The 27,023-nt window shown below is 41.4% G+C and overlaps 1 protein-coding gene and 1 long non-coding RNA gene across 2 annotated transcripts in view; one reads left to right on the forward strand and one right to left on the reverse strand.

Annotated features, from left to right (window-relative positions):
- The window catches only part of prdm16 (PR domain containing 16), a 760,985-nt gene that overhangs the window by 699,158 nt on the left and 34,804 nt on the right, over positions 1–27,023 (forward strand). Inside the window, exons 12-15 of the mRNA XM_063033179.1 lie at positions 8,580–8,749; positions 10,337–10,414; positions 22,964–23,133; positions 24,678–24,852. Of these exons, the coding sequence (XP_062889249.1) occupies positions 8,580–8,749; positions 10,337–10,414; positions 22,964–23,133; positions 24,678–24,852 (593 nt within the window). The remainder of the gene's footprint in view (positions 1–8,579; positions 8,750–10,336; positions 10,415–22,963; positions 23,134–24,677; positions 24,853–27,023) is intronic.
- Positions 59–25,906, reverse strand: LOC134337867 (uncharacterized). The gene is made up of 4 exons (XR_010016097.1): positions 25,735–25,906; positions 24,475–24,856; positions 11,549–11,667; positions 59–7,761 (listed from the first exon to the last, which is right to left on the reverse strand). It is a non-coding gene; the product is annotated as an uncharacterized LOC134337867 (long non-coding RNA).

Below are 27,023 nucleotides of genomic sequence, written 5' to 3' on the forward strand. Positions count from 1 at the left end.
TTCCTAGAGATGCTGCCTGGCCTGCTGCGTTCACCAGCAACTTTGACGTGTGTTGTAGGTAATCCAGTTTGTTTTACAGGGAGCGAACACTGGAGAGCAGTATTGATGGGAGAGCTGGCCACAGGGGTTAGCCTTATAACCTAGTACTGATTACAGTGTGCTTGTCGGGCTTCTGTTTTCTCTCACGCTGCTTCCAGTGCCTCCTTCCCTGGGTGGTTGTAATTGGCAATGCTGCCAATTTTGTCCATGCTCTAACTCAAGGCTATGCAGCTTCTCTGGTGTCAATCTTGCTAATGAACTGGACTTAAGAGTAGTTTGTATTATTAATGTTCAACAGAGTCTTGCAAACATAAGAAAATATGTAAGGTAAACATTTGCACCCTCTAAGATTGACTAACTGAGAATAGTTAAATCAGCAAAGAATGATAACTGCACCTGACTAATCATTGGTGATCGGTTTTCCCACTTTATGTGGAGTGTTTGAAACTTGCAATTAGAATGAAGCACGGGCTTGTTGTTGTTACATTTTCCAGATTCTGGCCGTAGCCCCTTCTTAAAGTAGACACAAAAATTATCGTGTTTGTTATTTTTTGAGCAGCAAAGTGTATTTAGTCTTTTTTTTTCTGTGCTTAAAGTATTTTGCTGGAAAAAAAATGAAACAAAGGAAATCTCAAAGAAGACTCTATGTTTCCACAAATGCCACCTCATCACGCTGCATGTTGATCGAATAAGAACTTTTAAACAATTTTGTGGCATTGTATTCCCTGGAGCCCATTTAATAGCTGTACAGCAAGCAAAAGGTCTGAGGAAGGTTACTCATATTTGTACTGTAGAAAATATAATAGTTGATATATGGCTTCCTACAGTTTTCCTGCTGTTTGGAGATGATGTCATGTGCAGATCTATAAGGGAAGTGCTTAGCTTCTCGGCTATTGTGCATTCTAAGCAGGCTATTCAATTCAAAAGGCAGTACACTTAGAGCTTGACCCACACTCTCACAATTCAGTTCTCAAAAGGGGGCAATGTTTAATTTCCCTGCTCCTTGATGTTTGTTTCCCCACCACTTCCCTTCCAATTTTATCATTAATAGTGACCCAAGCATGTTTTCTTGCACAAACTATTTAGTAGACACAGCTGTTGAAGGAGATCACTTTAGCTTGAACATCACTCTTGGTTTATAGCTTACTCCTTTTTCTATGAAATTACTCTACTGCATCGCTTTCCTATTTTCTTGAAAGTAGGACATTTTTGCTGAGAGGTTGGTTGCTCAAAATCCGTCCTCAAGGTGCGGAACTGAGCTCGCAGTGGTGTAGTCCCTCGCTGTTCCAGTGACTTGGCTTTCAGAGCTGTCCACAGTATATGTGCAGTTTGCAGGTTCTCTCTGTGACTGCCCAGATGCTCTAGTTTCACCCACATCTCAGAGACAGGCTGACTGGTAGGTTAAACAAATGGAAAATTTCCTCAAGTGTAGTTGAACGAGAACTGGTTGCAGGGTGGTAAGTGAGCGAATAGGGTTTCTCTAAAGTTCAAAGTTTATTACAAAACCATGTACATATCACCATATGCTACCCTGATATTCATATTTGTGGGCACATTCACAGTTAAAAAAGAAATACAATAGAATTAATGACATACAAAGGCAATCCTTGTGCAAAAGAAGACAAATTGTGCAAATCATAGACTCAGTGGTTGAATGTCTTCCTCCTTTGTCATAAGGAAATATTAGACCATAGTATTGCCACAGAATTGGATTTATTCGTATCATACTAATAACAGGGATTGATTATAATTTCTGCTTCCATCCATTAGATTACATGTAATCTTCCATTTGGCCCATTTTCCTACAATATCCAATATTTTTCACATTGGGCTTTACATAAACATCTTTATCTGAGCTGTGGGTATATATCTTTGGCTAAATTTCTATATCTTCATTTGGATAAAGGTTTGCATCATTACTTGGGTTAAGATTCTACACCATTAATTGGTTAATAATTCTACATGTTCAAGGTTTAAGACTCCACACCCCCATCTGGGTTACCGTTCTGCATCTTCACCCTGGTTAGAGTTTTACATCTTCATTCGAACTGTGGGTCTACATCCTCAAGAGGACTCATCTGGATCTTTACTCAGACTATAATTCTACACCTTTAGTTTGAGCTATAACTCAATATTCTTAGTTAGTCTAAGTTCCATCTCTTTGATTTGGCTTTGGTACTGTGTCTTTATTTGGGTTAACATTCTCAGCTTTAATTGTACTCTATACCTTTACCTGTGTTGAGGCACTATGGCTGTATGAGGGCTATAGTTCTACATTCTCAAAAACTAGTTCTACAATGGTCGAGGTTCATCTTGGGCTCAATGATTTTATCTTAGACTAATGTTTTATTGTTTCCACTTAGGCCAAGGTTCCACAGTTTTACTTGAGCTTAACTTCTACCTTATAATTCTACATCCTGTTCCCCCCTCCCGCCTCACTCGGCCCTCACACACCTGACCCATGCATCTTAGAGGAGAACAAAGAGGACCAGGAACTTTGGCCAGTCTCCGCATAAAGATTATTTCACATCCTGCCGATACTCCAGCTAATACCGTGATCTTTCCTTCTACATTCACTACTTAAAGTAAATCTGTGAATCTTTGTAGAACTTACAATCTTGTATGCCTTCATTACTTTTAAAAGATCTTCTATCACGGTAGGAATTCAAATGCTCCATGTTTCCTTGTGACTCAGACACTTAAGAATGAAAATCAGTATTATGAATATTCTCCGCACTTCTTCCAGAAGCTGAAGATCTCAACTGAGTGGACATAAAGTCCACGATATATTCTGACTGCGACCTTGTAAGTTGGAACAGGTGCAAGGGAGGGACTCAGGGAGGATCCACCTCCAAACCCTTCCTAATATTCTCCAGTTGATCTTAACATCCTTATCTTAGTGCTAATTCTATTTATTTTAAAAACCAGTCCTTGCAGTAAAATGCAACATTCTCTGTCCGGCTTGTAAAAACTATTCTCAGCTGTTATCTTAATTTCCATTTGCTTTACTTTGGATGAAAGTCAAGAAGTGACTGTTCATTGCAGCCCTGTTTGATGATGGATTTGTCTGTGCCAGCCTAAGACTGTCAACAAACGAACTGTGTAATCTGAGTGAAACAGTTTCTTAAAGAGAGGCAGTGTGTTCCTTTAAGTGCCAGTCATCAGAGCCTCGAAGATATTTGCTTCATACTCTTGCCACTCATTTAATCACCTTGTGTAGGAAGAAATCAGGCTACTTTCCAGTGGGGAAGGGGTAATTTACATCAACTCAACTGGGATGGGAAGGGTGAAAACCTCATGGAAACCCAACAAATGTTGAAAGGCCTCAATAGAGTGGATATGGAAAGGATGTTTCCTATGGTGTGGGAGTCTAAGACCTGAGGACACAGCCTCTAAATCTTTTAGAACAGAGATGAGGAGGGATTCCTTTAGCTAGAGAGTGGTGAATCTGTGGAATTCATTGACATGAGCAACTGTGGAGGACAAGTCACTGTTTAAGGCAGAGGTTGATAGATTCTTGATTAGTCAGGGCATGAAAAGATACGGGGAGAAGGCAGGAGATTGGGGCTGAGAGGGAAATGGATCAGCCATGATGAAATGGCAGAGCAGACTCGATGGGCCAAATGACCTAATTCTGCTCCTATATCTTATGGACTTATGGTCTTAAAATCAGAAAGAGATCATACTCCTGAATCTATAAGTTAATTTGGCCTTGGTGGCAGCCTCAACTAAATATGAAGATAATGTACTTAAGCTCTATCGTAAAACCCACGGTCTGTTTCAGATAACAGCAGAGAAATTGACCAGCTAACATTTACCGCCCACTCAGTCCCAGCAACAGTTAATTGCTCATTCATCTCACAAGATGCTGCACTTCAAAACAGAACCTGATTCACAGGATCAGAAATTATTCTCAGTGGGCACTTTATTGGGTACCTCCTGAGTACTCAAAGTGGTCACTGAGATTGATAGATTCCTCATTAGTTAGGGCATGCAGGTTTGTGGTCTTCTACTGTTATAGCCCATCCACTTCAAGATTCGACATGTTGTGCATTCAAGGATGCTTTTCTACACACCACTGTTTCAACGCATGTTTATTTGAGTTACTATCACCATCCTGTCAGCTTTAACTAGCTTGGTCATTGTCCTCTGACCTCTCTCATTAACAAGGCATCTTTGCCCACAAAAATGCCACTCACTAGATGTCTTTTTTTGTTTTTCTCACCATTCTCTGTAAACTCTAAAGACATTTGTGTGTGAAAATCCCAGGAGATCAGCTTGTGAGATACTCAAACCACCCCATCTGGTACTCTCAATTATTTCACAGTCAAAATCACTTGGATCACATTTCTTCCCCCATTCGGAAGTTTGGTCTGAACAACAATTGAACCTCTTGACCATGTCTCCATGCTGCCTAATGGTTTCCTGATTAGATACTTGCATTAGTGAGCAGGTGTACAGATGTACCTAATAAAGTATGCACTGTGTGTATAATGTATTGATCAAGTGGGTGTTTTTTCATTTTCTTTTTAAAGATATCCAGAATGGACTGGATTGGGCAATTTCCATGAAGTTGCCTTGGATCCATTAGTTATGACACAGCTAATAAAATCTGCCAACATTAGATTTCAAGTTAATTAAAATACTATAAATTGCTTTTTTATGGGTAAGCGTTTGTATCTTCTGTCTTCCTTTCAAAAAAATAAGAGTTTCCCCATTTCTCTCTTCAATTATCTGGCTCTGATTTGAAGGCCGTGTCTCCTTGTATTCCTTCAGTTAGTCTCTGGTATCAGTCAACTTGCTTATAAGAAATTTTTTTTTTAGAAAACTTAAAACACTATTCGGCTCGTCATGTATATCACAGTCGATAGAGTGTTCGCTAGCCTCTTCCCCACTGCCAGCAGCAGGCTTGTGGTCATCCTATTCAAGTGCACATCCAAGTACTGTTTCATTATGCTGAGGGTTTCTCCCTCAACCTCCTTTACAGGTAGTAAGTTCCAAGCCCCCATCACCCTCAGAGTTCAAGAATCAACCTCATCTCTCCTTTAGTTCTTCTACCAGTTATATCAAACTTTCCCACCCCCCAACCTCTTGGTAATTTACCACCTCAACAGCCCTCGGCTCCAGTTGGGCAAATAGCCTCCAGCCCTCTTTCGTCTCTCACAGAAACCAGGACCCAGCCGTAGTCCAGAACACCAAATCTTGCATCATGTATTGTGGAACGCACAGGGGAAAGTGTGCAACAGTTAGTCAGTTGCTTCAGAGGCACAACTGAATTCTGAACCTGCCCCAAAACCAAAGTGGTTCTTGGCATGTAGCACAGAGGCTACAACCCCTTTTAACTGCCTGGAAAACAACATTCTTTGTGTTTTCTGGGCCTTGAAGGAATGTGACTTCAAGTAGTGGTCAGGACCAGCAAGACTAATGAACAGTATTAAGGATATAGCTCTGGGTTAGCTCTTCAGGCAGTTCAAGCAAATGCGTTTAAAGTGCAGACTGCTATCTATTTTTACATTGCAAACAATATGAGAAAGACTGGAAATTGGGGTTAAAAATATTGAAGTTCTCTCACTGTGAACATGTCTACGTGGCTTATTTTGATTCCCATGTTCGTATAAGTGGAAGTGGTAAAACAGCATCTTATCAAATTAATCAAGCATCTTGAAGTACTTTGCAAAATAATTACTTCTAGAAATGCAGTAAACACTGGTATTCTGGACTTGTAGAAAATTTACATTGCCAAGGAAGCCATTCAGCCCTTCGTGTATGTGCCAGACAGAAAAGAAATACTTAATCCCAGTTTCAGCATGAAGTTGTAGCCCTCCAGTTTACACCTTTTCAATGACACGTTTAAGCATCAATTAAAAGTGGTGAGATTTCTGCTTCCAGCATCTTTCCATACCGTGAGTTCTAGACTCTGACTATGCTATAGATGTCCTTCAGTTATACCTTTAACGCAACTGCTTGTTCATTGTACTAATTGCATTTAATCATATTCCATTAAGTAGGACCAGAGGCATTTTAATTCTTCTTCTAACTTTTTGCCTCCCTTTAATATTTTTGCCTTCTACCTTCCAAAACCACTTCAGAATATTTTCTCAGTTTGCCGCGCCTTGTCAGACTTGTTCAAGTTCTCCGGCAACACAAGCAAACTTAGCCACAAGGATGTTGGTCCCAGCCCTACAGGAGTGCTTTGCGTCTGTACGGTGTGAGTACAGCCTTCCCACATATTCACTGGCACTGTCCTTTTATGTTAACAGCGACTGGTACACGGCAGGGAGAGTAATTTAGAGGGTACTAACTTTGAAGTTCTACTTCTTAATGTTTTTCCTAACTCCTTAAAACAAAGCCACAGGAACACAATACTTTTTTTTAACCTGTCAGTGGAATCAAAATGAGCTACTGCCTCTAGCTGTTTGCCCTACCCTCCAGAATGTTTCACAACTTGTCCAGTGACATCCTGGCACTAACAGAGCAACATGCCGTTCTGGAAGTTCCTGTGGCCCAGTGATTTCTCGCCTGCTTAGCTTTTTAATGTAGGCATCAGAGGACAAAACAAGACGTGCAGTGATACTGAATCCTTCACCTCCTCAGTTGTCTCAAGAATGTCAATTAATTAAATTTCTTTTTCAAGTATGATTACTGTCATTATGTAAGCAACGCAGCAGCCAATTTGCCACAGTGAGTTCTACAGATATAAATAAATAACTGTGTGGGATAAAAGTTGGCCCGGGTACCAGGAGAATTTTGTTACTTTGAATAGTGCTGTGGGAATGTTTACATCCACTTGAATAGGCATATGGTTTAAAGTCTTTGCTGAAAGACGGCACCTCGGAAACAGCATTAGAGTGTCATGCCAAATTATGTGCTCGACGCCTGAAGTAGGGTTTAAACCCATAGCCTTCTGACTGAGAGCTGAGAGTGCTCCTGAGCCAAGGCCGACATGCATGTCATGTGAGCAGGTTAAAAATTAATCCATTACTGCAGTCATTTCTAGTCACATATTTTCAACTTTCTTAGTCATTCCTTATTTTCTGAACCCTTTTTTGTGAGTTTTGTTTATTCCTTCCTTTATCTTCATTTTTGTTTGCAAACACTCCTTAAACAACTAAAGCAGTATTTATTTTCTGCATGGTGTTTCATGAATGAAGACTTTTTAACCAAGAGATTCCCATGACTCTTAATCGCAATCTGACATGTATGTATTCTATAGATTGTATAAATATACATAGGTATTTTGTTTGTACTGTTCTGTATATCAGATAGGATAGAGCTGGCTAAATGCTTTATGTCTCTGGTTTAAAGAATGGGAAGTCAATTCTTGTTTCACAACATTGATCAGTGGGTATTTAGGGATAATTGAACAATCTCCTGACACTCACTATCTAAGGACACTTGAGACACTTGGTTTTAAGCTGTGGGTGCTGTGAAGCTCTGTATGCACAGGAGACAGAACACTAAGAACTGAGAGATTTTGACTCTGATCCAATGAGTCAACCTGATTCTAGGGAGAGATCCATACTGAAGATTTACGACCGAATCAAGGCGGCCATATTTAATTCTGATGTTTAATCAGTGTAGGCCGCCATCTGATTCTAGGTAGGCATGAAGCAAGGGGGGGCGAAGACAATCTTCCATGCTTCAGTTGATGCTGCTGAGAGTGGCAATCCAGTGCAAAATCAAACCTGGTTTATGAGGTGGGCTGCTGGCACAAGGGGTCACCTAGAAGAATATAACGCGGACACCGGGTTATTATCATATATGGGTCATAGTCATAGTCATACTTTATTGATCCTGGGGGAAATTGATTTTCATTACAGTTGCACCATAAATAATTAAATAGTAATAAAACCATAAATAGTTAAATGGTAATATGTAAATTATGCCAGGAAATAAGTCCAGGACCAGCCTATCAGCTCAGGGTGTCTGACTCTCCAAGGGAGGAGTTGTAAAGTTTGATGGCCACAGGCAGGAATGACCTCCTATGACGCTCTGTGTTGCATCTCGGTGGAATGAGTCTCTGGCTGAATGTACTCCTGTGCCCACCCAGTACATTATGTAGTGGATGGGAGACATTGTCTAAGATGGCATGCAACTTGGACAGCGTCCTCTTTTCAGACACCACCATCAACAGTATCAATTGTCTAGATCTAAATGTCAATCTCCTTCAGGATGTGAACCCAGAATAAGAAGTTACTATCTTCAAATTAGAACTAAAGTATTTGGGAACAAAACTTTCACACAGTCTGTATTTGAGATGTGCATAATTTTGACCGAGATGCCCTATTAGGGAAGCTCAACCAGAAATGTTAAGACTGTACTTGATAGACCTTTGTTCCCAAAGGGTATTGAACAATATGAAGAGAGGTAGGTAAATGGGACCAATCTGCATGTCATCCTTGAATGCAGTACATCAAGTGGTTTGAGGAAATGAATGGCCTTTTCCTCTTTATGTTGGTATACCTGTTAAGGATAGCCCTAAATTGTTCTTTCCTTTGCCCTTCTTGGAAGCCTGGAAATTATGTCATGATCTTTTACAGATGGCTGCTATGGAAACTATGACAGAGAAGCTGGAGAGTTTTGGTACATTGAAAATGGACACCATGGGTGCTCTACAGCCTTCTCCCCACCATGGCTTCAACTTCCGATCGCCCCCATCCACGCTGTCTGATGCTATTCTCCGCAAAGGAAAGGAGCGTTACACATGCAGGTTAGAGGCATCCAGATACCAGAACTTCATCTTGTAGATGGATCCCCCAGTAGAAATGGCAGAGTTCCTAGCCACACCCTGCAGCAATCATCCGCGACATCAGGTTCTGTACAGGATCACTTAGCGTGGATGCAAGCCATTTTGAACAGCAAGTCCACAATCAGGATTAAGAATCTAATAACACATCCTATTTTATGCTGCCCATATTCCCATCCATTTCTCCCTCTTGCCTGCACATGGGGGCAATTTTATAATGACCAATTAACATCCCAATCTGCACATTGCATCGAATTATGAAGACAGTGCATCTGGCTCACCTATTCCACGCTGATGTGCATATTGCACATGTGTGTCCACCCATACTATACCATTGCATCCTGTCAACATAACATTTCTCCTTCATGCCCTTGGCCAACTTGCCCCTAAATGAATCTGTCGTTCCCCTCAACAAATCCACATGTTTGTGGGTTGTACTGCAACTTCCTTAGGATAGGATTTGAGAGGAATTGGAAAACCATGGCCTAATTAAGGGCAGTTAGCATGGCTTTGTCGAGGCAAGATGTGTTTTATGAACTTGATTGATTTTTTCAAGCAGATGACGAAAGTGATTGATGAAGGTAGAGCTGTTCACGTTGTTTACAGGGATTTTAGTAAACTGTTTGATGAAGTCCCTCATGGGAGGTATATCCAGAAGATTAAGAAGCAGGGCATCCAGACTGAATTAACTGTTTGGATTCAAAATCTGTTTACCCATCGAAGACAGAGCTTAAGGTTGATAGGATGTATTCCAGCTGGAGGCCTGTGACTAGTGGTCACAAAGATCGTTTCGGGTCTCTGTTGTTTGTGATACATTAAAACTGACCTAAATGGTGAGATTAATAATTTTGCAGGTTATTACCTCAGATGCCTATCAAACTCCGATTACGATTAGATTCTCCTGAAAAGGTGGCTCATGTTGTAGCTCATTGACATGACGTACAGCATAGGGCCAAGTTCTCTTGTTCGCCAAGAGCACTCAGCTCCAATTCCTGAACATTTCAACGATTCCATTGCCATCATTGTACATAAAACACTACAACACAGTACAGGCCCTTCAGCCCACGATGTTCCAACCTTTTAACCTTCTCGAGGATCAATCTAACCCTTCCCTCCTACATAGCCCTCCATTTTTCTGTCATCTATGTCCCTATCTAAGAGTTTCTTAGATCATGTAGTCAAATTGCTTGGCTGAGGTCCACTCTTGGATGAGCTACATTTTCCTTTTACTAAGCAACGGAAAGGTTAAAGCCTTTGACAGTCACCACAAACTGTGGACAGTGAAAGCCTTTTGAAACTGAAGTTACTAAAACCTCACTAAAATGGAACTCATAGTCAGTCTTCTGCCAGGTTAAAGAAATGTAATTGTCCCCATTCACCCTGTCTCCAGTCATGAATATTAACCACCTTAAGGCAATGACTTGGTTCATAGCCTCACAGGTGTATCCCTCAGTGGAAGTAAATCAACCACAGGTGTATTTGTGTCTCATAAATTACAATGGACGTTTCTAGGAATGCTTGTCCAGTTTTAATTGTAATTTCCCTCTCCAGGTACTGTGGGAAGATCTTTCCAAGGTCAGCAAATCTTACTCGGCACCTCAGAACGCATACAGGGGAGCAGCCTTATAGGTAGGTATCAAAAACTCCTTTGTCTTCGAACAGGGGTTCCCAACCTTTTTACGCCATGGACCCTTACTATTAACCAACAAACCCCAGGCTGGGAGCCCCTGCCCAAGAACAATTGAGCACAGCCTCCTATAAAGCAGTACCATCTGAACCTCTTCCTAAATCTTAGCTTGAAAAGATACAGACTATGTCCTCAATCCAACCCGCTGCTCACATTTGATCTGTGTGGATCCTGTGAGTATGCAAATAATTAAAATCAAAACATAATTATTAAATGTTTATTAATTAAACCAAAACAAAAATTTCACACTGACTTGAAGTTTCTTCCCCCAGGCAGCTAATCCGATCGACCATTCTAGTTAGTCCCCCAACCCCCTTTATCTGTTAACTCAGTCACTGCACTGTAAACACTTTAAAATAAATATTATAATGCTCTTTAAGTTATAAATAAATGCTGGTATTTATGTATTTATACATATTTTATTCTATAAATGCATTTTAACCTTTAACTTAATTTTATATAGTTCTTTATTTTTGATAATCATTGAATGGTACTGTCTTTGTTGCATGTGTCTGAGTCAGTGTTGGAGGCAGATACACTAGTGAAGTTTAAGAGACTACCAGACAGGTATATGGAGGAATTTAAGGTGGGGGGTTATATGGGAGACAGGGTTTGAGGGTCGGCACAACAATGTAGGCCGAAGGGCCTGTACTGTGCTGTACTATTCCATGTTCTATGTCACCCCAACACAGCACAGCAGCTTCCTAATACATGTATATGACGAATAAAGTTCAGTTAACTTGAAATGCATGAATCTACTGTTAAGTAATTTTAGAATAAAGTGAAAGAAAATAAATACCCAAAAAAATCATTTAACCTACATTTTGGTGAATCAATAACTCAGTTTAAGCTAATGGATTCACCCTTGTACACCAGCCATTCTTGGTGTAGAACTGAAGTGTTTTGTAGAAAGTGCTTCCACTCCCTCAGCTAGGTATGGTGTAAATTTTGTGTTATTCCAGTGGCAGAACAGGAAAGTTGAAGCTCCCAATGCATTTGCAAGTTCTGCTTTGCAGCGTAAAAATCCAAAAGGGAGAAATGTGCCAAACATCAGAGAGTAGATGGGCTATAGTTACCTACAAAACTACTGTCCATCGTAGCTCAATCTGGCCCAATGCAGCAAATTCAGAAATTACTGTCAGCTCATGGGGAGAAGTACACTTCAAGATACTGCATCTGTCTCCTAGGAAGATCTCTGTTACAAAGTAAAGGAAGTTAGGCATTTCATCTTGATCTTTTCTGAACTTCAGCAAGAAATTTGCAAACAATTAAAATTACCCTCAGGAGTTGTAGGCAACCACATTTACCCAGATTTACCTTGTTAGACTATTTCTTTGTAGATTAGCGCAAGGACAAGGTTTTTAAATAGAGAGGCTTGGGTTTAGCTTAATTTGAAGTTAACAAATCACAGCCTTAAGTAAAGCCATGAAGAATTAACTTAAAGCGTGTAAGTGGGCATTCTGTAATGGTTGCGTAAATAAATTCATTACTTAGAATGAAAATGAGCCATTCTGCTCATCTTTGTCCAGTGGTGAGTGTGGTAATTAAACTTTTGATATTGCTATAAACTTCAGGATTAGAGAAAGATAGAATCTGTGCTGCTGTCCAATAGATCTGATTTGGAAACGATCTGTATGCTGTTACTGGTAATGATGGGAAGGACTAAGAAGTTTGAAAGTCGGCTCAAGAAATTATACAACTATAAGATTAACAATAAGCAAGGAAGTGTTCTTTTCGGTGTATAAGATAAATATTTGAAGTCATTAAATTGATTTTACATTCTGTAAACGTTCTGCTGGAATTCGAAACCCTTAAGATGCTTCAGTATCCATCAGGACAGAAATTGTATTTAAAAGTACTTTGGCTTGTCAGTAAAGCAGCTTTTAGACTGTAGTCTATAATTATAAACGTAACACTGTAGTTATTTTTTTCAACATTAAGGTCATTGCTAACAGCAAGGTGAAAGTCATCAGATAATCTATTTAGAAAGGTTAGATTATGGGTAAACATTGGGCAGGACACTAGGAGATCTTCCTGTTGTATATGAATAGTCTCCTCCTTAAATTATCATGTAATAATCCAGATCTGATTAGTGAGTTTAAGGTAAAGGAACCCTTAGGAGACAGTGATCATAATATGATAGAATTCACCCTGCAGTTTGAGAAGGAGACATTAAAATTGGATATATCAGTATTACAGTGGAGTAAAGTGAACTACAGAGACATGAGAGAGAATCTAGCCAAAGTTGTTTGGAAGGGGACACTAGCAGGAATGACAGAAGCACAGCAGTGGCCGGTGTTTCTAGGGAAAATTCAGAAGGTGCAGGAAAGATGCATCCCAAAGATGAAGAAGTATTCTAAAGGGAGGATAAGGCAACTGTAGCTGACAAGGGAAGTCAAAGACAATAGGAAACCAAAAGAGAGGGCATATAATATAGCAAAAATTAGTAGGAAGGTAGAGAATTGGGAAGCTTTTATAAACCAACAGAAGAAAACTAGAAAGCCATAAAGAGATAAAAGATGGGATATGAAGGTAAGCCAACCATTATTATAATAGAGGATATAAAAAGTTTTTTCAAGTACTTGGAGGCACATGATAAAATAGGGCAAAGTCACCATGGTTTCCTTGAGGGGAAATCTTGCCTGACAAATCTGTTGGGTTTTTTTTGGAAGAAATAACAGGCAGGATAGACAAAGGAGAGTCGGTAGATATTGTTTTTTGGGATTTACAGAAGGCCTTGGACAAGGTGCCACACATGAGGCTGCTTAACAAGACAACAGCCAAAGGTATTTCAGGAAAGATGCTAGTATGGATAGAAGATTGGCTGACCGGAAGGAGGCAAAGAGTGGGAATAAAGGGGCCTAGTCTGGTTGGCTGTTGGTGATTAGTTGTGTGCTGTAGGGGATGGGTGTTGGGACTGATTCTTTTCACTTTCCACACCAATGATTAGGATGAAGGAATTCATGGCTTTGTGGCCAAGTTTGCAGATGATACAAAGGTAGGTGGAAGGGTAGGTAGTGTTGAGGAAACAGTGAGTCTGCAGAAAAATTGAGACAGGATGGGGAATGGGCAAAGGAGTGTCAGATGGAATATAGGGTAGAAAGTGCATGGTCATGCACATTGACAGAAGGAATAAAGGCATGAACTATTTTCTAAATAGAGAAAATTCAAAAATCAGAGGTGCAAAAGGATTTGGGAGTTCTTGTGTAGGACACCCGGAAGATTAATTTACAGGTTGAGTTGGTGGTAAGGAAGGCAAATGCAATGTTAGCATTCATTTCAAGAGGACTAGAATACAAAAGCAAGAAGGTAATGCTGAGGCTTTATAAAACATTGATCAGGCTGCACTTTAAGTAATGTGAACAGTATTGGGCCCTTTATCTAAGAAAAGATGTGCTGGCATTGGAGAGGGTTCAGAGGAGTTTCACAAGAATGTTTCCAGGTATGAAAGGGTTAACATGAGGAGCGTTTGATGGCTCTGGGCCTGAACTTGTTGGAGTTTAGCAGAATTGGTGAGGGGGGTTCTCATTTAAACCTTTCAAATATTGAAAGGCCTAGACAGAGTGGACGTGGAGAGGATGTTTCCTACAATGGGGGAGTCTAGGACCAGAGGACACAGCCTCAGAGTAGAGGGACATCTATTTAGAACAGAGATGAGGAAAAATGTCTTTAGCCAGAGGGTGGTGAATCTGTGGAATTCATTGCCACAGACAGCTGTGCAGAACAAGTCATTGGATATAATTAAAGCAGAGGTTGATAGCTTCTTGATTAATCAGGGTGTCAATGGTTACAGGGAAAATTCAGGAGAATGGAGTTGAGAAGGATACTAAATCAGCCATGATGGAATGCCAGAGGAGACTTGGTGGACCGAGAGACCAAATTCTGGTGTATCTTATGATCTTAGGCAGCCCTTCAGGATTGAGGATGACGCAATATCCACTCTGTAGGTTTTTGGGATTCTAAGATGTCTAATAAGCCCAATGTATGACACAGATGGGTCAGGTAGTTGGTAGTTTGTGATTTGGCGCACTACTTCCGATGCTTATTTGGGGCCTCTACATGCTTCCAGCACATGGTTTTCAATACTACCCCAAATGCTCCTTCATCTCTTTTAGTGGTCAAGGACAAGTGATTCCCAGGAGTCAAAAGGGATGTTGCTTTTATTCAAGGAGGCTTTAAGCACATTCTGGATCAAAGTGAAAGCAGGCCTGGGGCCCACAGTGTCCATGCAGGCCATCGAGAACTTACCTATACTAATCCAATTTCCAGCATCGTCCTTGGCCTTCTATCCCTTGACATTTCCAGTGTTCATTCAACTACTTCTTAAATGTTATGAAAGTACCTGCCCCCAACACTTATTAACACCCTCATAATATTTATCAAACGAGCCAGACAGGATATCTCCTCAATAAACCCATGTTAACGATCCCTGATCAATCTCTGCCACTTCAAGTGCAGTTTGATCCTGTCCCTCAGAATGTTTTTTTTTCCCCCAATGGGTTCCATATTATTGATGGTAGACTCACTAGCCTGTAATTAACTTGGTCATCCCTGCTACCGTTTTTCAATAAAGTAACACATTTGTTCTTCAATAATTAGGCACCACTTCTGCAAGCAGCATAGACGTGAGAAATGTTCATTTAGACCAGGGGTTCCTAAACTTTAATATGCCATAGACCAATATCATTAACCAAGGGGTTCATGAACCTTGGGTTGGGAACCCCTGATTTAGACCTTAACGACATTTTCAGGCATGGATTACCCCTTGGTTTCTAATAGCCCTACCATTACTCTCTCTACCCTCTTACCTTAATATACTTATTAAATGCATTGGCATTTTCCTTAATTTTCTCTGCCTGTGCTATCTTTGTCTCCTCTTCCACTTCCTAACATACAGAAAATGCTGGAGGAATTCAGCAAGTGAGGCAGCATCTGTGAACATGAACAAACAGTTGATGTTTTGGGCTGAGACCCTTCTTTAGGTCTGGAGAAGAAGGGGTCTACACCAGAGTAAAAGGATGAGGGTGGGGAAGGAGAACAAGCTAGAAGATTTTAAACGCAAACAACAGGAATTCTGCGGATGCTGGAAATTCAAGCAACATACATCAAAGTTGCTGGTGAACGCAGCAGGCCAAGCAGCATCTATAGGAAGAGGCGCAGTCGACGTTTCAGGCCGAGACCCTTCGTCAGGACTAACTGAAGGAAGAGTGAGTAAGGGATTTGAAAGCTGGAGGGGGAGGGGGAGATGCAAAATGATAGGAGAAGACAGGAGGGGGAGGGATAGAGTCGAGTCTTCTCCTATCATTTTGCATCTCCCCCTCCCCCTCCAACTTTCAAATCCCTTACTCACTCTTCCTTCAGTTAGTCCTGACGAAGGGTCTCGGCCTGAAACGTCGACTGCGCCTCTTCCTATAGATGCTGCTTGGCCTGCTGCGTTCACCAGCAACTTTGATGTATGTTACAAGCTAGAAGATGATAGGTGAAGACAGCTGGATGAGAAAGGTAAAGGGCTGGAGAAGAAGGAATTTGATTGGAAAGGAGAGTGGACCATTGGAGAAAGGGAAGAAGGAGGGGCACCAAGGGGAAGTAATAGGCAGGTGAGGAGAGGTGAGAGCCAGAGTGGGGAATGGTTCTTCCAACCGGAGAGTGGCTTCACCTTGGCAGAAAAGGAAGCCATGGACCGACATTAGGGAACAGGAATGGGAATTGGAATTAAAGTGGTTGGCCACCGGGAAATTCCGCTTTTGGTAGGTGGAGCGGAGGTGCTCGACGAAGTGGTTCCCCCATTTTAAGAAGGTTTCACCAACATAGAGAAGGCTGCATCGGGAGTACTGGACACAATAGATAACCCAATAGATTTGCAGGTGTAATGTTGCTCACCTGGAAGCACTGTTTGGGGTCCTGAATGGAGGTGAGTGGGCAGGTGGAGCAGTTCTCTCACTTGCAGGGATACATGCCAAGAGGGAGATTAGTGGGGAGGGATGAATGGATAAGGGAATCATGGAGGGAGTGATCCCTGCAGAAAGAGGAGAGTGGTGGGGGGAGGAATAAAGATGTGTTTGCTGGTAGGTCCCTTTCTTTTAATACTTCCCTGACTTCCTTTTTTTATATTGCAGTAGCTACATTTTTATCCCACTCTACAGTAATTTGCACAAGTCTTAGCCACGTATATTTAGCTAGGGTGCCTAAGACTTCTGCACAGTACTACCTTTGTCAACGTGGAGCAGAGAGCCGGTTTGTAAATCTGGCAGGAGCAAAGGATGCTCTGAATAATGAGGGTGGAGTGCTGCGGAAGGGGTGTGGGACAGGTGGCGGAGAAGTGCCAGGGCAGGGGATAGCAGTGGTGCAGACACACCCAGCCCTGAGACACCAGGCAAGGTAATTTGATTCCAAACAGTTGGTTTATTGATCATTGCACAATGTCTCTCTGGTGCTTCCCACTCCCTTCCTCTCCCTTCTCCTTTTCCCAACTATGATTCCCCTCTCCCTGCCCCCTTCCCACTCTCAGTCCACAATAGAGACCCATATCAGAATCAGGTTTATCATCACTCACGTGTCATGAATTTTTTTTTGCTGTAGCACTACAGTGCAATACATAGAATTATGACAGCACTGTGTAAAAGTCTTAGACACCCGAGCTATATACATATGTGTGCTTTAAGACTTTTGCACAGTACCGTACATACTAATTGGTATCCAGGATTCCCTGGGCTTGTTGCTCCTTGTTGTCTTACTTTTCATCCAAATAAGAAAGTGTTGGCCTTGATCTATTTCACTTCTGAATGACTCCAAGCAGTTGTCTGTCAATGTAGCTGTGAGTAGCAGCTCACAGTTCACTTTTTCCTGTTCTTGAATCATCACATAGAATCTTTTCTTCTGCCTGCACAGTAATCTCATCCCATAACATAGCTCGGAATACAGTGTCTTGCATTAGGCATTCAAGCTGTACAAAAGAATGATTTAAATCCCTCTAAGATGGCAGAGCAGGAACAGTATAACATTTCAACTCAAAGGCCGTGCTTCTGGAAGACTACCAGTCATCTGGAATTCCACAACTGCAAACTGAACTATCAGTCCAGACTGTGGCTGCTGTTGCAAGAATGAGGTCAGAAATAAACCTAATTGTAAGGACAAGGATCTAGCATAATTATTATAGCGCCAGCAATCAGGGTTCGATTCCCGGTGCTGTCTGTAAGGAGTTTGCACGTTCTCCTTGTGACCGCGCATGTTTCCTCCAGCTTCTCCAGTTTCCCCCCACGCTCCAAAGACGTATGGGTTAGAGTTAGTAAGTTGTGAGCATGCTATATTGGCACTGGAAGTGTGGCAACACTTGTAGGTTTCCCCTCAGCACCTATTCAGAATGCCGTTGATGCAAATGATGCATTTCGTTGTATGTTTTGACGATTAAATGTGCATTTGGAAAATAAAGCTAGAGTGGAGCAGACTCGATGGGCCGAATAGTCTAATTCTGCTCCTCTGCCTTATTGTCTTATAGTCTTAATGCACTAGTTGCAACTAGCTGCATCAAATTACACTACAGCCGAATACAACAGCTCATGGAGAGTCTAGGGCCAGAGGGCACAGCCTCAGAATACAAGGGCATCCCTTTAGAGCAAAGATGAGGAGGAATTTCTTAAGCCACAGGGTGGTGAATCTGTGGAATTCATTGCCACAGACAGCTGTGGAGGTCAAGTCTTTGAGTGTATTTAAAGAGGAGGTTGATAGGTTCTTGATTACTCAAGGTGGCAAAGGTTATGGGGAAAAGGCTGGGAATGGGGTTGAGAGGGAAAATAAATCAGCCATGATGGAATGGAGGAGCAGACTCGATGGGATGAATGGCTCAGGTGTCCTGTGGTCCTTGGTCTTATCTTTATCTTTAAACATAAAAGCACAGTTTGTTATTTTTGTTATTTCCATAAATGATGCATATATAAGAAATATACAGTAGCTATTTAATTTCTTGTAATGTTAGTTTGATAATTAGTGCCAAGAACTCTGACATCTTTAACATAACTTCAGATCAAACAGTGAAAGGAAAGTTGTTAGAAAAGCAAAGAAAAAAATCCCTGCCTTGTGGGTCTGAATAAGATATAAAGATCTAATTGCATTATCCCTTACTTCTTTCCAACCAGATGCCCCTGTTTATTTCCCAGGTTGCAGGGAATGTGCTATATATTGACCCAGTGGGGTCATACAGATCAGACGGAATTCACACTTGCACTTCATTTAAAATTTTGCAAAGAACTCTTGTTTATTTGCTTGTAAAAAAAAAATCTCAACTCGGAAGTAATTTAAATTAGCCTTTGCCAAATGGAAACCTCTTCAATAAAATGGAGGGCCTTACCACTCTGATGTCATGGAGCCCTTTCCATTTCCACTTCCACGAGACAAACTAATCTGATAACGGCAACTAAAAAGAAAACTGTTCGGAATTGTCACACGCAAAATGCTGGAGGGACTCAGCGCATCAGGCAGCATCTAGGGAGGAAGATAAACAGTCAATGTTTCATGCTGAGACCCTTCACTAGGACCTCACTAATCCCTTCAGGATTCCTCCAGTACTTTGTGTGTTTTGTTCGAGATCTTGACCATCAGCAGAATCTCATGTGCTTATGATTAGAGTTACACTGCCATTTGGATCATTTTTTCATACTTTAGCCATAGCTTATTAAGATCTTACTGAACTGATTAATGAGGGAAATTACCATTTTGGGTGCCTTGGAGTTGATAGTTGAAGTATAACAAATGTGAGAGTCTACCCACAAAGAACTCACATCCTTTCTTCCAGAATCTATTCTGTCTCCTGAGAGGGACAGCAGTTAAAATTGCTTTCAGAACAAGAAATGAACTTGGCAATGTAGATTGTCCTTATTTGCTGGCTGGCCAGACTGCATCAATTAAGATCATTGAATGAGTAACTTAAACATCATCAGACAGGGAAATGCCTGTAATCTAACAGCCCACTCATCTACTACCCATTCTTCACCTTGCCTTTCTTCTTACTCCCACCTCTTGGGTGGCAAAAGGATCTACTGAACAATGAATAGTTGCTCTTCTGATGTGCGGTGTTCGCCAAGCCTGGCAATTAGCTTGCAGACGTTTCATCACCAGTCCAGGTGACATCCTCGGTGCGCATTTGTTGGTGTTTCTCTCTGGGGGTGTTCACGTTTATAAAGACCCCCCCCCCCCCACACACACACACACACACACACACACACACACACACACACACACCTATGTTTGCTTGCCTCGGTCCTGATTGGCTGCCCCTTCAGTTGACCTTTTGCTCACGTTTGTTTGGCTCTTAGGGGTTCGTAGGTGGCGTCTAGTTCTATATGTTTGTTTAAGGAGTTATCAGAAGAGAAGAGCTTCTAAGAATTCTCATGCCTGCTTCATGCTTGCCAGAACCTCTGTAGTGTCCTTCTTGGTCTTCATGTCCCGAAATCAGCGACAGTGGATCATACTTTTCTTTCCCTCCTTCTCAACAACTCCCACAACCTTAACTCTGTCATTCAGGAAGAATGCTCGAGGAGAGAGCAGTGGGCCTTTCTTCTGTTCCCAGTCTACTGGATCAATCCTAAGAAACTGCAACTGACAGGTTAAGGAATTTTAAAAGTGCAAAGAAAGGAAGATTGATGCTGTTTAAATCTTTGCTGATTGTAGACGTCACTTTCTCATTCCCTGTTTGCCGCCTCTATTACAGATTGAAAATCCCCCTAAGGATGATGTTTCAGCTTTGTCAGCTTTTTTTTCTCATTCTCTCTCCCTTTCTTTCTGTATGATTAGGTCATTTAGAAACAATTTGCCCTAACAAATGACTGGGATCATTTTCCCTTGCAACTTTTCAAGTTGACTTCGAGGTAAATATGCAGCACATTGGATAGTGAGCCGAAGCTTTGTTTTAAAACCCTTCATGGTTCATGGTGCAGAGCACTTCACTCGCACAGTGATTATCAGATTGCGCAAGGAGATTGTCTGATGAACAGTGACCGCTCGAAGACCCCAGTTTTAGAGCAAATGATCCGGGCACTGCGCTGATGACCAGCCGGCCCAGATGAAGTAACTCCTGGTCCCTGGTGCATTAAACAAAACACTCAGGCTTTCTCGCCATTTGACAATTGCCTCTGACCCATGCTGCACCAGGGTCCTAAATTAGCAGCAGGCATTTTTTAGGCAGAACATAAAAGGATTCATCTGATTAAAACTTTTGATGCCCAGTAATTTTCCCAGCACAATTAGCAGTGCAAGTGGAAATCTGCTGTTTGTACAGCAAAGTAAAATTGGGTATATCAATTCTATCAATAAACCCCTGGGAACGGCTCGCAGACTGTGCTGTGTGTTCTGTTCAGCATGTGTTAACTCTTTGGAGTACCGAGCTTCCCACCCACCACCCCCCCACCCCCACCACCACCACCACCTCCAGCCGAAGATCTGCTTTACACCTCAATAATGTTCACTGAGATTGAGGTAAACAAAGGAGATGATATTTCCTCAGGAGCTCCTAACTGGGCATCTGTGAGCACATGCAGCAAGGCGTCAGCAGGCCATTCACAGCCAGTCCTAACCCTGTTAGCCACATGATCCGAACTGTCAGATGGGATGAAACAAAACGTTTTTAGCTCACTTGAACTACTGCAAGGCGTCGGCACCGCTGTGAAATTAAACACATTATATTCGATAAAAGTTCGTTTCTTGTTTCTCCAAATTCCATCGTGATACAAGTAGTCTGAAATTATATTTGTGTTCAAATTCAAGCATTCTACCATAACCAGAAAAAAACATTCTGAGGAAGCAATACTTGTGAAAAAATTTGCTGTCCTTTGTTTAACTGAAAGTTAATGATAACGTGGCACAATGTACCATCTAGTACAAATGATATGACAATTGATTTTTATTGTTGCTCATCCTTTCTCTACACATGCCCATTTTCTTCAACTTGGGTTATGGGACAATTCTACTTTTAACTCTTTAAGAGATTGCAAACTGCCATTAATTATTAGACTTTGAGTCTACAGTACTGTGCAAAAGTCTTAGGCACATAAATATAGCTAGTCTGCCTCAGATTTTTGCACAGTACTGTAGTAATTTAATGTATTTCACTGTACGCAAAAGAAAAATCAAATTTCATGACGTGAGTGATGATAAACCTGATTCTGATATGGGTATCTATTGTGGACTGACAGTGGGAAGGGGGCAGGGAGAGGAGAATCGTGGTTGGGAAAAGGGAAGGGAGCAGGAAGCACCAGGGAGACATTCTGTAATGGTCAATAAACCAATTGTTTGGAATCAGATGACCTTGCCGGGTGTCTCAGGGCTGGGTGTGTCTGCACTCATGCCACCTCCCCCCACCCCACCCTGGCACTCCTTCTCTGCCACAAATCCCACACCCTTCCCGCGGCTCTCCACACTCATTATCAAAGAATCAAAGGTTATGGGGATAAGGCAGGAACTGGATACTGATTGTGGATGATCAGCCATGATCACAGTGAATGGTGGTGCTGGCTCGAAAGGCCGAATGGCCTACTCCTGCACCTATTGTCTATTGTCTATTGTTATTCCCAACGCCCCGTGTTCCCGCCACATCAGCAAAATTCATTCTCTGCTCCAAATGGACAAATTCAGTACTGTGCACAAGTCTTAGGCCCCCTGGCTATACATATGTGCCTAAGGCTTTTGCACAGTACTGCATATGCTGGTTAATATTCGTCCCTCAATCAACACCATAACAAAAAGTGATTAGCTTCTCATTCACCTGTTGGCTGTTTCTTTGAAATTTTGCCTAATTAATTACATAGTATTTCTAGCAGAGAAACAGTCTGTGTAGACCAACTGTGTTTAAGCTTCAGTTGCCTCCACTTCTGATTGTTGACTTCACCCTATTAGTGTCAAGTCCCGTCTTGTGATCCAGTTCCCTCCATTTTCAGTAACTATGCAACGGGGTAGTCATTCAACTTTCAAACAGTTGTCTGGGTACAGAGAAAACTTTACCAACTTTACAATTCAGTTGAATACTTTATGGAAATCAATGTTATGTTATATTTATTCCCATTAAATTTAGACTTCCCATGTGAAAACATCGTATCTACATTTCTATATTCGCTGCATTCTGTACTGAAGAAGAGTCTCAGCCCAAAACATCGACTATTTATTCATTTCCATGGATGTTGCCTGACCTGCTGAGTTCCTCCAACATTTTGTGTGTATTGCTTTGGATTTCCCGCATTTGCAGAATTTCTTGTGTTTATTGTCTACATTTAATTCTCTTGAACCTCTTCATTGTTTTAGAGATCTCTGTTAGGCTGCTCCCTTAGCATCCTCCTTAATAGAGGATTTAAACTAATCTTTTCAAGAATAATGAAATACCTATGATTTTTCCGAGGCTTATTGGTTCCAATATTTTAATTAAACTGACAAGAGCCTAAAAGTTTGAAGAGGTCTGATTAGAATACACATTTGGTCATTGCATTTATGTTGCTTATTTATCCTTCCAGGTGTAAGTACTGTGATAGGTCATTCAGCATCTCCTCTAACCTGCAAAGGCACGTTCGCAACATCCACAACAAAGAAAAGCCATTCAAATGTCACTTGTGCAACCGCTGTTTTGGGCAGCAGACCAACCTTGATCGCCACCTCAAGAAACACGAGAACGAGAGCATTCCAGGTATGACGTAGCTCTCTTCTACTGTATGCCGGGCTCCGGGTCTGTGCTGGAAGGAGAGCTCCTGGATACAGCCGCACAGCTGTTATGCTGCTAGACTGATATTCCACAGACTTTGGTGTAAGCCACTTCCAGCCAGTTTGCAAAATCAAATTCATTTTTAAAATATCCTGAAATGAAAGTGTGATAACACCAAATGTGACCATGACGCTGTCACGTTGTTGACAAAGTCCAGTCACCCTTTGTATTATTTCTCTCAATTTTGTCCGGGGACTAATTTTTCTTCACTATCTCTTTCCCCTCTTTTCCTCAACCCCTATGAGACATTTTAATACAAGTTCTTCTTCTTCTTGGACCCTTGGCTCCCAGTAGAGCAAAGGCCATCGATGACTTCTGAAATCGATGGATAGTTGGAGTTCATCAACACTTCTGCAATCCATTGCATCCAGGGGGTTGGCCTATACAGCTTCAACCCATTTCCAGGGTTGGACTTTGAGAGCCGCAAGCTATTATTATTTCCCTTAATAACTTGCTGATCACTTATTTATTTACTGGTTACAATTGACCTACCAACCAGTATGTCTTTGGACTGTGGGAGGAAACTGGAGCAAACCCACATGGTCATGGGGAGAACGTTACAGGCAGTGGTGGGAATTGAACACGGGTCCCCTATACTGTAAAGCGTTGTGCTAACCACTACTCTACTGGACCGCCCCATTGTGTTCAGGAAGGTTTTGCTCATTTAATTACTGTGGTGAAAATTGCTTTTGTAAATCAGATTACATTCCATTTTTTTTTCAGCATTATTGAACTGTTCCCAGTGAAATGGTCTTCCCAGGCAGGACAACCCACAGAGGAGTACAAAATCTTTCCAAGTCTTTATGCTTCTAGTTCATTAAACATGCAGTACACAAAAGCAGCGGGCAAAATTTAAAAAGAAAAAAACAGTTGCTCCCTCCAACCATGGGGTTCCTAACCTTTTTTACGTCATGGACCCCCTTAACCAAGAGATCTGTGAACCCAGGTTGGGAAGTGAAACTTTACCCTTCAATCTCCACCCGTCACCCCTGATCTAACCTGCCCCATACCACTGTCCATCCTTAAGCATAAGATTGAGAGTTTCTTTAGTCTCCTGAGTCATGTGCTATTTTTAAGAAAAGTCCGAAAAACAGGTCAATTAGGAAAAAAATTACTGGAAAATCTCCAATTTCTCTCTCTATAGCCAAGTGAAACGAGTTCTTGAGATTACCAATCATGACTTGTATTGTTTGGCATCTATCTGTTGTATGACTTAATCTCTGCCCCATCATTACTTTTGATGATAAACAGTGAAGCAAGACTCACCACTAATTCTTTGTATCCAACTTTTGTATACTGTACTTGCCACGTGTCCGAAGCTGATACGAATTGTGGAAATGCAGAACACTTGATGAAACAATCTGCTTGGGAGGCTATCTTCTAAATAACGGATGAGAGGTTCAGATTTGCTCATTGTTATTTGTTCTTCCTGTGGCCAGGTATCCTCACCCCCTTCTCTTCTGTTGCAGTGAGCCAACATTCTGGGGTCTCTTCCAATCACCTGGGCACCACTGCATCTTCCCCCAACTCCGAGTTAGACAATACAGCACTTTTGGAAGAGAAGGAGGAATCGTACTTCTCAGAAATCCGGAACTTCATTGGAAACAATGACCTCAGCCAAGCATCCAGTTCAGCGGACAAAAGGTAACTGTAATAAACACAGATATTGAAATATGAGAAAGTAAAACCGGAGGCAGTTCTCCACGTTCACATCGAAGTCCCAGTGAATCTCTTCACTGTAAAGACTAACATCTTGTTTTTTTTTATTCTTCACCAATTACCACTCTCTTCCTAGCCCCCCTCTAATCCCCAGCCTAAAATTACAACTGAATACAGAAGATAAACATGAAAAAAATACTTCCATTGTGTTTTGGAACTTCAAAATATTAAACTAATTCACAGAAAGACATGAAAAGTCTAAAATACAGGTGTAACTTTGAGTTTTTACTTTAAGCGAAGAGCAAATGTATCAAGTGGTAGTATGATGACGTATGCAATTCATGTACTTTTACATATAACCCGTAATTAATTATTTAAATGAACAAGAATGCTTATTCAAACAATATTTATAATATTGGTCTGGGTTATCTCCAACCTGGTGGCATGAACGTCCATTTCTCAAACTTCTGGTATTGCCCCCTCCTCTCCCTCACCATTCCCCTTTTTTGTTTCCCTCTCTCACTTTATCTCCTTTCCCGCCCATCATCTCCCTCTGGTGCTCCTCCCCCTTGCTTTCCTCCATGGTCTTCTGTCCTCTCCTGTCAGATTCCGCCTTCTCCACAGCCCTTTATCTCTTTCTCCAATGAACTTCCAGTGCTTTACTTCACCCCCACCCCCTCGCCCAGTTTCGCCTATCATCTGCCACCTTGTACTTCTTTTTGCCCTCCCCCACCCTTCCTTCTCTGACTTCTCCCCTTCCTTTCCGGTCCTGATGAAGGGCCTCGGCCCAAAACATCAACTGTTTACTCTTTTCTGTAGATGCTGCCTGGCCTGCAGAGTTCCTCCAGCATTTTGTGTGTGTGTTACCTCCTCTTGCTCTTCTGAGGTCATCGCATTCCGGTTTAATACCATCATTAGTGCCGACTACATTTCGCGGCTCTCATTAATAATCCCACGTCAAGGAGCAGGGGAAGAACAGTCCTGTTCAAAATGCATGCTCACACTTTCCAAACGGTAGTTAAAATCATAAAAAAAGTTAACATGATAATATCTCATCAAATATTTACTTTCAATCACAACTATGTTTGCAAAACCAGTAGCAGTACTCACTTTGAATTGGAGGGGAAATAGTTTACCTGGTGTAATGAAGTGGAGCTGTATATTAACTGCCCATCCCTGTTAAGGGTGCAAAGTCTAACTGCTGTGGATAAACAGAACCTCGGTCAGTCACGGCCTTATTCTTGTCGGTGAGAGAGGATTACGGGTTGGCATGGACTCCTAATCTGCTGGCAGACAGGTTGTCTTCTCATTTTTACCCACGAGGGTCTGCAAAATGTACAGCTTTACAGATAGAAGCTGCCAGAATAAAACCCCTTATACACTTGCAGATCTTTAAACTGTATTGAATCCAAACAGCCTTATCCCTGAAGTATGCTTTGTCTGTTCTTTTCTATACGACCTCTATATATTTTTTTTCTGATGCTTCACTGATGCTGTGACTCTAAACTGGAGCATGAATGGCATCTACCTTTATACTTGCTTGTCAATTCATTTGTAAAGTAATCCCTAACCTCTCTTCAAAACGTAAGCACTGACATTTGACAGTGAACTACCCTCATGTACATATTCTTCAATAAATAAACAGCCTTTTATTGGAATCAGGTCCTGATACCTAACACAAATTGACAGTATACATCAGTGTGCACTGCCACCTATTAAACTGACTCATGAAGACGCAATGCAGACAGAGAAAGGGAGAGTATCAGGAGCCTGACTGTGCATTAGAGTTATTTATTTTGCTTTCTGTCAGGGTTTTTGCTGAATTCCAATCCTGCCAGACCTTCATAACAACAACAAATTACTTCATCACTGAATCAATTACTGTCACTTCCCATAATCTTATCCACAGTACAGCTCACAGATGAACACCTTCCATTGGCTTCTTTTCCTATGCAATATGTTACGAAGCTATTATTTTCCCGCCTTTTACGTTCCCTAAAACAGATGTAGACACAGAGGGAGTTATATAAAACGGAGAGAAAAAAAATTGGATTTACAGTATTACTCACAATCTCTGGACATTCCAAACATTTTTCGAGGCAACTTTAAATTTCAACAGTTGTTTAAGGAGCAGATCATCTATATTAAGATTCAAA

This window comes from Mobula hypostoma, chromosome 25, assembly GCF_963921235.1.
Source record: "Mobula hypostoma chromosome 25, sMobHyp1.1, whole genome shotgun sequence".
Lineage (NCBI taxonomy): Eukaryota > Metazoa > Chordata > Chondrichthyes > Myliobatiformes > Myliobatidae > Mobula > Mobula hypostoma.